This window comes from Centroberyx gerrardi, chromosome 18 (assembly GCF_048128805.1).
Source record: "Centroberyx gerrardi isolate f3 chromosome 18, fCenGer3.hap1.cur.20231027, whole genome shotgun sequence".
Lineage (NCBI taxonomy): Eukaryota > Metazoa > Chordata > Actinopteri > Beryciformes > Berycidae > Centroberyx > Centroberyx gerrardi.
This window is the reverse complement of record NC_136014.1, coordinates 16,262,798-16,273,960: the sequence shown is the minus strand read 5'-3', so window position 1 is coordinate 16,273,960 and position 11,163 is coordinate 16,262,798. Positions and strand designations below refer to the sequence as shown.

Sequence of the window (11,163 nt, the reverse complement as noted above, 5' to 3'; positions counted from 1 at the left end):
ATGATATTCAGTGTTTTACCTGCTGTTCTCTGCTTTTAAATGGAACTGTTGAATAAATGAATTCATTCAAGGTGTGTAGTTTTCTTTACAATGCTCGTCTACACTCCTAGGCACTTTCTACACAAAAGCACGGCCTTCTGTAGATGTGATAATGTGAATACAAGCACATTTTGTACATCCTGTACATTGTTACATAGAGAATATAGAATTGCACACATTTTCATACTGCACACATTTAATTATTTTTAGTATATTCCCATATTCTACGTATTTTTCATGTTTTTTTTTGCCTCAATAAGTATTACTGCTGCTATTGTGCACACTCTCATAATGCTGTAATCCATAGCTTGTCAAACTTTTTGATTAATACATTTCAACATAGCATGTTCTAGCACTGACACTGTAGGTCGTGTATGTTTATATAACCATCATTTTGCTATGTTCCTATTAATATTCTATTTTTTCTTGACTGCATCCTACTACTATCTGCTGCTTCAAACAGCCCAGTTTCCCCATGGGATCATTAAAGTTTCATCTTTATCCTACCGAGTACAAAGAGATCTGTTATTTACAATGAAAAGGACTTTGCCTCCCTTTATTCAATGAAACCCGATAATGAACCATCAAAGTGTTAGGTAAGGTGTATAGATCTATGGATCCAGCCTGAGTAGGAATCAAAGAAAAGGTTTTTAAAAGAAGCGAGGAAAAAAAAGATCAAAGTAAGTATTTCAGACAATATTTTCTGTATTTCCATCTCTGTCTAGAAGAACCCACCTTCATAAACCTATAGCCTAAAAACTCATATTAGACCTGCAACACCTTAAATTAAGCTTCCACAACTGCATGATAGAAGTGAGAGTCTCTGTGTCTAATATATAATGGATCCTGAAGAATATCTGAATGCACAAATAGCATTTGTATTTGTCAGTGCTATTGTGCAATGTGTTTCATTGTCACTCTGTAAATGTACACTGTCCTTGAGTTGCAATGTGAAGTATTGCTGCCATCTAGTGCCTCACACTTTACCTTATAATTTAAAGACAGCGGGCAAAAGAAGGAATAAATTAATATAGTACATCCAGGCCAAAGTCTATATATGGCTCTGCACTCTCCCTCTGCCAAGGTGCCTGGCTGCTGCCTGCGCTGAGCTTATTCAGTTTGTAAAGTTTGGTAGCCAATGTCAAAGCGCTAAGTGATAAACGACTCGACAGGGGATGGGGAGAGCCTGACGCTGTGCATTAAACACTCATTGGATTTCATCAGTTTTACACAAGACAAATATGTCGGCACGTAACCAACTCCTGGATCTGAGGGAGGCATGTCATCTCAAGTGAATGCATGTTGACTTGGAAATTAGTCTTAGCAATTGCAGAACATCAATTGCTCTCTTAAGTCAGTGGTAATGCAAGCAGTGTCATTTAAGATGTATTGATGCATAGATCAATTCTTCTTTTGGCAAAATGTATCAGGCAAATGTTAATGAATTATAGCATCCTTAGTGAGAAAATGACTACTCCATCATAAAATATCACCTTACAGTTGAGTTCCCACCTGAGGAATTTAGGGAGATGATCCCCTGGTTCTTAACAGCTTTGTCTGTAGCAGACAGGTACGATTCAATCTGTCTGAACAGAAGCCTGTAATCCTCCCACATCAAATTCGTGCAGACAGTCAATATCTGTTGCTTTTCCTTTTAGCCACTTTCCCCATTAGTATTTCAGTCTTAGACTAGAATGGGGAGCTAGTCCATCTTATTGAACCAATGCATTTGCTAAACTTGCAAGAATACCCATCACTTCATCTGATGTCACCGTTTCAAATTATATATATAAGCCTACCCATATTATGTAAATATCAAGCTGGCACCTCTACAGGAACCGTCAAACCTGGCAACAGTCAAATATATTTTGAATGGTAAACATGGTGAGGAATGATTATCTTCCAAGTGATGCATCTTATTGAGGTTAAATATCCAAGAGACGTGTACACCATAGGCACCTAACATTTCAAACCATGTGACAAAAACTTCTTTATCCAGGGATATAATATAAGTGTTCATTCATGTGCTCTACACCCTGAATAGCTCTATTTTCATGCAACACTTTTGGGGAAAACTTTTTCAATCTGACCAAGGCTTCTAGCCTGGATTCTAACCATCTTCAATAATCGTCAGTTGCGGAGACCATTACCTATGAATAGCTACAAAATGAGCCATTAAAAACACCCTTATTGATGCAAGAATAAACACAGAAGAGGATTGTCTTGGTCAAAAGAAAACATTTATTTGCAGTGCTGAATTATCCCATCTTGGCTCGCCTTGCAGAGGCCCCTTGACCCAGGTGAGGAAACTTCAGCGCAGAACATCTAGTCCAGCTGTATGGAAATAAGACAAATTAAGGCATTTAATACAAAGTTAAGACTTCCAATCTGCAGCATTGTTCCAAACATACCCAAACCCTCTCATGATTTGGGAGTCACACACATGATGATTTGAGATTTCCAAGCATGGATGCTGTATGCCAGTAATAACTGGCTATGAACTAAAAGGCTATGAATGTTCAATTGAATAAAAGGAATATTTAGTCCAGCTTAAGATGCCATTATGTTCAGGTCAGGTCAAGATATGATAGCACGTCATCAGGCGTCATCAGACTTTACTTACATTCAATCCTAGGCCATATACTAGTACATCAAAGACACAGCAGGAATATACACTTAACACCATTGAACTGAGTTGAAAAATAGTTAATACTTGCCTTCACGAAGCCGATGTCCTTAGCGTACTGCCTGAAGCACTGGCGGCACATGTTGAGTCCGTATTTACGGATCAGACCGTGTCTGTTCGAGCATACCCGGCTGGAAAAAAAACAAAGGGATTGTTAATTAGCTTACGCTAGTGACTGACAGAAGAGAAAGATGTGCCTGCAGCCTTCATTCATTCACATTGATGCCAGGTGAGGAACTTCACACAGCCAAACACTGGCTCAAGTTACATGCCGTTCTTTGAATCCAGGCTAAGATAAACATCAGCTAATAAGCGACGAAGTCTGAGACTTAGACCGAATGGACGTTTACAGATACACTGCAGAAATCATAAAGAACCGTGTTAACAGCGTTATTGACAATATACAGAGTGATGTCGCCTGAATTGTTAGTGACCGAGTGAGCTTAATGCTGGCGCTCGCACATTAGCAAGGCGCAGCATTCGCCGCCATATTAGCTCGAGCTCAGCTTCCATGTGGTGAACTTTTGGACATAAATTTTCGAGTATGGAGAGCCGCCGAAACCTCGAAACCGACCCGAATCACAACCTAAATAACTACTTGACACAACATGAGCAGGACTGACCAGGATCGGGATCCCTGTCCGAATTTTCTGGGGTGACTCCAATAGAGCTGCTGATGGCCCATCTTGTCTCTTTCGCTCGAGTATCGGAAAGGAAGGAAAAGGGACGCGCATGCGCAAATAAAAGTCTCATATCCTTTCTTTCCGGCTGTGGCACCCAGGCGTGGCGCCCTCTGGTGGCCGGCAGGACAGCAGCGTGTAGCGTAACATCAGAGACTCCAGGTGGCATTAGTAAGCCACAACCATAATCAGTGGTATAGAGGCTAAACTCAGTGTATCCACATTTTTTTGGCTGATATAAATCTTTGTGACATAATTTCGTGGCATACATCAAAGTAATTAGTATCAAAATATTATAAGTTATATGAAGATAGGGCCTTGTGCTTTTCTATTTATTAATGCTTTTCTAAAAATATAATATAATAATAATATGTTTTCCTTATGATGATCACCGATTGGAAGTCATAGTCTCCCCCCCCCCCCCCTCCCCTTTATTTACCAGTAGGCCTACATCAGTGACAACAACCCAGACCAACATCATTTATACAATTTTACTGGGTTTCAAAAATAGCCAGGAGTCAAAGAAACTATACCCAAATGCTGAGCACAGTGTTTTGCAGACACTGCCCTTGTTTCTCCACTGACTTGAATTGAGGCCATCATTTTTTGTGGATTCACCATGAATGCTGGTAATTAAAAACGACAAACATTTTCATATGATTCTGAATATTCTGAATAATATGGAAAATAAAGCATATAAAAGCATCTACCATCCCAATAATAACAACAACAATCTGACGTGATATGTTCAGTAACTACTAGAAGGCAGAATAGGCCTTGTAATGAACTTCTGAAATGATGAAAGTATAGCAAGTATTGAAAGGATGATATAAAGCTGTGAGTGGCTTATACATGGTTGAGTGTGCATCATCAGCAGCAGGGATACTGTAGCATCATTTCTGGCGTCTTGGGTGCCCCCCGCTGGACCAGTGCATTGTGGGACAGAGGCAGGCAGTGGTTCCGTATTTGGTATTTTTATAGCTAGCTGGGTAGTTGCTTTTTATGCAGACATCGGGAGCCGGATGGGAGGAATGGAGGAGAATGAGAATCTCACGCCACCGTACTAATGTTTCTTGCTGAACGGACTGCACGGCTACTCCAGTTCTAGGTAACTAGTATTAATAACGGTTTCATTGGTTCATAATGGACGCTGTTGTTGACGGGGTTCATCTGGACGGGCTGCTAGTTGCTAGCCGAGCGTTGCTACGGTTAGCATGTAGAATACCGCTGGCATTCGGAGCCCGTTGCTGCATTGCCAACTGTTGTTTTCGGTTGCTACAACAAGTAGCTACATTTCGCGTTAGTTGGCGAACAAACGTATCATGTCGAAATCGATGGAAATCATTGACAGGTTAAAAACGGAGTCGTGTGCTCGCTGTCCCTCACAGCGGCCAGTTCAGGACAGAAAAACTAGTAGCTTATCAGTTAAACATTTACGTTATTTGAATTGGGGAAATATGCTTGTGGTACAGTTGTTAGATAAAGACTACAAAGAGGCGCTGGTCATACTGTATTTGGTAAATTAATGCGGGGGGAATGATCCAGACAGAGGTTTCAATTGCAGAACAAACGATATAGTTGCTCAGACTGTGGAAAGGAAAGGCTCAATGCGAGCTGCAAGTGTGTGAAAACGACGCACTAATAAGCAACATGGCAACACGTTAGGGACATGAATAATGCAAGCTTATGGAACAAATTCACATTAGTTAGTTTTGCTAACGAATCAGCCATAAGCTATTGTATTTCAAAAAGAAAGCAAACAGTACCATGTTACATAAAGTAGGCTACATATACAAGTGCTATCGGTTCACAGTTTGATGCAAAACGCCTTACAGTACTAGGAGTGCTCACAGTTTTATGAGAGACTCCATTAGGAATCATATCCCTAACCCTGGCAGTCTTAGTGCAACACTGTCACCATTAACCACAGCTCTATCCATTTTGTTCATTTCTTGATATATGAATTGATTGTGACAGTGCCTCTCGGCAGTGGGAGGAGAGATGAAGAGGTCAAATAGGAAGCCAGAGAGACCACTGGTAATACAACTGAAGATGGAGATTGGTGCAGAGGGACAGAGCAGAAAGGGCTGATCAGCAGTGTTGAGTGAAGTATGTAGTAACCATGGTGTTTGCTCGTGTTTTCAGTGATGCTCTTTAGTGCAGAGATCGGCATCCCATTTGTTGTTACTGTTTTTAAGTGTGTTGCCATGACATACCTAACTTTATTTCTTTATCTTTCATTCAGTGGGTTGATGCACACTGCTACCCTGCTGCCTCCCAGCAACCGTCATGCCTTATGGAATATCCATCCACCGCCACTGACATTCCAGAGGGATCCATGTTTACATTCCAACAGATCACATTGCCGAAAATTAGCGTCTTAAGAGCTGTTTTTTAATCAGGCTCGCCTCCTGCGCAGAACACGCCATCTGGATTGCAAAACTGTGCTTTCCATTTCTGTACAATCAACTTCTCTCCTTTCGCAAGAGGTTGACTCCCTATCATGAGATTCCGAATCTACAAGAGGAAGGTGGTGATACTGACTCTGGTGGTTGTCGTCTGTGGCCTAGCTTTCTGGACCAGCGGGAGGCAGAAGAAGAGCGGCGGTGGACCTTTCCCCAAGGAAGTGGAGACTGTGAGGAGAAGCAGCAGCATTAGCAGCAGCAGCAGTAGCAGCAACAACAACAACCAGGTGCAAGCCACACCTGCTGTCAGCCGGGCACCTGCGCCTCCACCTGTCGTACAAGCCAATGAGACTCACCCAGAGAAAGAGAAAGAGAAGGACAAAGAGAAGGTAGCCAAGCCAGAGGTGGACAACACCACCTTAGTCTACCGCGGCATCGTCTTCCAGCTCAACTTCGATCAGACGATAAGAAACGAGGAGAAGTTTAAGGCGGCGCGGCAGAAGGACGATCTGGTTGTGGTGGTTCAGGTCCATAACCGGCCAGACTACCTTAAGCTGTTGGTGGACAGTTTGCGGAAGGCCAGAGGTGTGGAGAGCATACTGCTGATATTCAGCCATGACTTCTGGTCTCCTGAGATAAATCAGGTGGTGGCCTCGGTCGACTTCTGTCAGGTCCTCCAGATCTTCTTCCCCTTCAGCATCCAGCTGTACCCCCAGGAGTTCCCCGGAAACGACCCCAGGGACTGCCCCAGAGACATTCCCAAGAAAGACGCCTTAAAGCTGGGCTGCATCAACGCAGAGTACCCCGACTCGTTCGGCCACTACCGCGAGGCCAAGTTCTCCCAGACCAAGCACCACTGGTGGTGGAAGCTGCACTTTGTATGGGACAGAGTCCGGGTTCTGAAGGACCACAAGGGTCTGGTCCTGCTGATTGAGGAGGACCACTTCCTGTCCCCGGACTTCCTCCATCTCTTAAAGCTGATGTCGGCTCTCAAAAGGGAGCAGTGCACTGACTGTGACATCCTCTCGCTGGGGAGCTACAGCCACATCGGCTACTCCAGCAAAGCAAACAAGGTGGAGGTAAAGGCCTGGAAGTCCACCGAGCACAACATGGGGATGGCTCTGAGCAGGGAGACGTACCAGAAGCTCATCCAATGCACCGACGCCTTCTGCACTTACGACGACTACAACTGGGACTGGTCCTTGCAGCACCTGACCGTGACCTGCCTGCCCTCCTACTGGAAGGTCATGGTCAGCGAGGCGCCACGGGTCTTCCACGCCGGGGACTGCGGCATGCACCACAAGAAGTCTGCCTGCATGCCGGTCAGCCAGAAAACCAAGATAGAAAACATCCTACAGAGCAGTGGGAACCAGCTGTTCCCAAAGAACCTCCTGATAACAAAGAGACTGCCGGCCAACGGGGCGGGAGGGGTGGCACCACATGTTAAGAATGGGGGCTGGGGGGATATCAGGGACCATGAACTCTGCAAGAGTTACCTACGATTACAGTGACCTTATTGCTACTATTATATATTACTATCTCTTTTGCATCCTCTTTAAAGAAAAGAAAGCCTTTTAAAAAGTAAATCTTTATGGACTATTCTTCATATTGCCTGTTTTATTGGACTGTTCCAAATAAAAAAAGAATGTTGGGTTTGGGCCTCTTTAACAGTATGTCTTTACATTTAATTATTTATGACTGATTCCTGATAGGTTCACAATTCTTTGTAGTTATAATTATCCCTAATCTACAGAACAATATATTGTAGTGTTTTCTATGAGTATTGATGATATAGACTAAAATACTTAAGCTGAAAATACAGAATATCTCTAAATAGTTGTAAATTGAAAAGAGCAGGGACTGGGCCAGTCATAAATTTGGTGAATCTGTGGACCTAGCAATCCCTCTGTGCATGCATAATTAATTTGAAGATATTTATATCACATAAATTTGCTGAGATCAAAGGAGATCCTTTGAGACACCTTGTTCCATTTAAATAATCTCCCACTTAGCTGATCTTCAACAGGTTTCTAGAGCACACCCAGGGTTTCATTACTCCTTGACTGCAAAAGGATGTCACTTAAGGTACACTGCATTAAGATGACTACATCATTAATAAACATGCCACTGACAGTTGAGCTACACTTCCAGACCACAGAGGAGACAATGTATTTCACCAGGCCAGGTTTAAGACAGCTTTGACAGAGTGGGTGTGCATTCATTTTATTTTGCAGTCGTGGAGCATTGGCCATCATAACACTTTGATAGAACTCGGTAATTCAGTCTAGTGTAGCTGTGTGCAGAGATTTTGATTTCACAGGTAAATGTGCAGGATCCCCCTGGAGAGATCCCAAGAAGATACAACTTTCTCATTCCTGTTGTAGCTGTAGAGGGTGCATTTACATTTTAAGTGCTTAGAGTGCGGCTCAGTATTGACAGTTTCCGCTCAGGGCCAAGCTTGGTGGCTTCTCTGAGGCCGCATTGATTTCCCCCTCCCCCCCTCGAGCAATGTTTTACAACCAATCCTGCACACTGTTCGAAATCTGAAATAACTGCAATGCTATCGCTGACTGGGCTCTCCATACATATTAAAAAACATCCTCTGGCATACTATGCTCTAGGCCTTTTGCAGACTTGGATCTTAACAGGAGATTCCTAAATATTGCATGAATTCAATGTGACATGCTTGATATTAAGCTATATCCTTAGTGAAGTGCTTACTCCAGTTGTACACCAGGACCGAGTTACACTGATGAGGCCTAACAAGGCTTCTGGGACAAACATTCCCCGCACAATAGACCACACCGTAACTGCGGGGTGAAAAGTCCCATTTTATTTCCTAGCCGTGAACTTTAATTCCTAATGTAGTGTGGCCTAGCGTGAAGACATGTGACTGTGGGCTGCTGTGCTGATGTCATGTGACCAGTGAATAGCGCAGCTGCTCCCATGGTGAAGGCCCAATAATTGGGCCTGCACCTCAAGGGGAAGGCTGCTCAGAATAGAAAAGAGAATAGGAGGAAGTGGCTCCTCGCTCGTGGTGCTTGGTGACTAATGGTCAACTAACGCTGAAGCCTTTGAAACAGGAACGCACTGCTCACTTGGAAAGGTCTGCACCGACTTTCACATCTGGGTTAGTGTTGCCACACACTGTCTTCAATTGCGCAGTAAAATCATTTTTTGAAGCAACATTTTTGACAGGGACCCTTTCAACTCAATATCTGAAGCAGATGGGGGAAAATAAAATCCTTTATTTACAAGAGGCATTTTAAATAACCAGGGCTCTTCAGCTGAGATCAGTCAATTCCCTCAAGTCACCGAATGCTATAATATAAATGTATTCCCCCTCCTCGGCTTGTGAGGTCCCTTGAGATGGTCCAAGACCTAATCATCGCTCTAAATTACTGATTTCAAGAGCAGGCGGTGTGTGGGTGTTCTTTTCCTCTTCACAGGCTTCTGTAGGCTTTTCCCCACACACCTATCACAAAGACTAACACTCAGGTGCAAAAATAACCTCTTTGGTTGTAGGGGCATGCAGCCAAACTGCATTCTTTATAGCAAGTGTGTCCCAAACCCTTCCCTATAGGCTTCCTTTTGTTCCAAGTACTTTCTGTCCTTTTCATTAATCCAAAGATCCATGATGTCCCAATGTCTATACAGATAGTGTTAGTAGATATTTGTATACAGACAGTGGAGTTTCAAAGGCTAAGTACACAATAAAAACATATTTCTGAACGAACAACTTCTTGAACATTTACAAACACACCATGTGATCCCATGTGCCAGAATCCAGGTTGAACATACATACAGAGAAGTCAAAAGAATATGATGTACTGACCCACAAATGGTGAGAAATCTACAGCACCGTCAGACAGGCAGCAGCCACCTAATCTAAATGTTACAGGGTTGAGTGGGAGTGTGGGTATGTGTTGTTAGGTATATCAACACCTCCAGAAGGCTTATGCTCATTCCTAGTTCCCAACATGACCCAATAATTTCTAAACTCACTACTGGTCTCAAGAATAGGTGAAATAAATATTTCCCTGGGCTTTGAATTAATGGAATTCTTGGTTAATTTCCATACCCACACTAGACCTGTCTCCTTAGTGGAGATCCTGAGTCCAGTTCATTTTACAAGCTCTCATTTTAGAGAACTTAATCTGTTTTGTCTGTCTATTAACATCTCTGTTTGATTTTGTCATATTTTTATTCATATCTCTTGCAACAGTAACTTATCTAAGGCAGCTTTGTATACCAGCACACCGTTTTCAGCTTTCTTACCTCTGAGAGACTATATTAATCATTAATAGCCTTTGCACACATGCTAGGTAAACAAAACTCTGGGTCAATACAGAGGCATGCACACAGGGGAATTGCATCACTTGAAGAAGATGAGTAATGCAGGACCTTACAAAAGCAATGGGATTCTCTCTCAATCTATTGGATTCCTATCAAATGCGACCTATTTCCCTGAGGGGGCAAGACAAATGCAACTGTTTCCCAGGTTTTGCTCTGAATATTTTTTTTAAGCTAGAGTGTTTTGGTTGCTGCTAAATAACTGATTCAAATGGCTGGAAAATATATATTACATTACATTACATTACATTGCATTATGTCATTAAACAGACGCTTTTGTCTAAAGTGATTTACAATAAGTGCATTTTGTCAACATGATGAAACGACAAGATGGTACGATTTGTAAATAATGAATTAATGTGATTGGTAGTCAAATATTTATTTGACTTTAACATAACATTACACTTTACAAGAGAGAAACAAAAACAGCATAGGAGCATATAGAATACCAATAGCAGCTTGTTTGTACAGACAGCAAATAGTGTAACTTTTCATTCCCATGACATTCATTCTCATAGGGGCTTCTTCTTCTTCTTCTTCTTCTTCTTCTTCTTCTTCTTCTTCTTCTTCTTCTTCTTCTATGCAGCCCTGATGATTTTGTGTGAGACATCTAGCAAGCACCAATCCTGAGCGATCCTTGCTCAGTGTTAATACAGCATTGATTTGTGCAGCCCAGGGGGGATCAGGCAGGCAGGCAGAGCTCCTCGGGGTGGTGACTGACTCCCTGACAGGACGCTCAGGCCGCTGCAGCCTCCCCAGCCTGCCGGTCACGCTTCCCATCAGCCTCCACACCGATTCCAACAGGCTTCTAGTGTAAAAACACGGTATCCATTTAACGGTTGTAAGTGGTTTTCTGGCGTTTGAGAAACTCCTAAATTATGGAGGAGCAGTTTTATTTCCCACTTGGAATATAAAATATATATGAAGTAGTAGAAATACATTTGTAAAAAAGGGAATAGATGATAGAGAGATAGCCTGTATTTTCTCCCATTTTATCAAG

At 42.6% G+C, this 11,163-nt stretch overlaps 2 protein-coding genes across 2 annotated transcripts; one reads left to right on the top strand and one right to left on the bottom strand.

The window, feature by feature from the left end:
* Window positions 1-2,257: 2,257 nt before the first annotated feature.
* Window positions 2,258-3,444, bottom strand: rps29 (ribosomal protein S29). The gene is made up of 3 exons (XM_071904054.1): window positions 3,349-3,444; window positions 2,757-2,856; window positions 2,258-2,373 (listed from the first exon to the last, which is right to left on the bottom strand). Exons 1-3 carry the CDS (start codon window positions 3,408-3,410, stop codon window positions 2,365-2,367), a joined length of 171 nt encoding a protein of 56 aa, XP_071760155.1. The 5' UTR covers window positions 3,411-3,444; the 3' UTR covers window positions 2,258-2,364.
* A 932-nt stretch (window positions 3,445-4,376) lies between these two features.
* Window positions 4,377-7,457, top strand: mgat2 (alpha-1,6-mannosyl-glycoprotein 2-beta-N-acetylglucosaminyltransferase). Its single transcript, XM_071895334.2, has 2 exons — window positions 4,377-4,513; window positions 5,651-7,457. The coding sequence occupies exon 2, from the start codon at window positions 5,909-5,911 to the stop codon at window positions 7,319-7,321; it is 1,413 nt and encodes a 470-aa protein (XP_071751435.1). The 5' UTR covers window positions 4,377-4,513; window positions 5,651-5,908; the 3' UTR covers window positions 7,322-7,457.
* Window positions 7,458-11,163: the final 3,706 nt, after the last annotated feature.

Bases quoted from the DNA above. Each gene is read 5' to 3' on its own strand.
- mgat2 (XM_071895334.2), top strand. From the start codon at position 5,909: ATGAGATTCCGAATCTACAAGAGGAAGGTGGTGATACTGACTCTGGTG.
- rps29 (XM_071904054.1), bottom strand. From the start codon at position 3,410: ATGGGCCATCAGCAGCTCTATTGGAGTCACCCCAGAAAATTCGGACAG. The intron at 2,857-3,348 runs GTCAGTCCTGCT...TTTTTTTTCCAG, and splicing joins GGACAGGGATCCCGATCCTG to CCGGGTATGCTCGAACAGAC.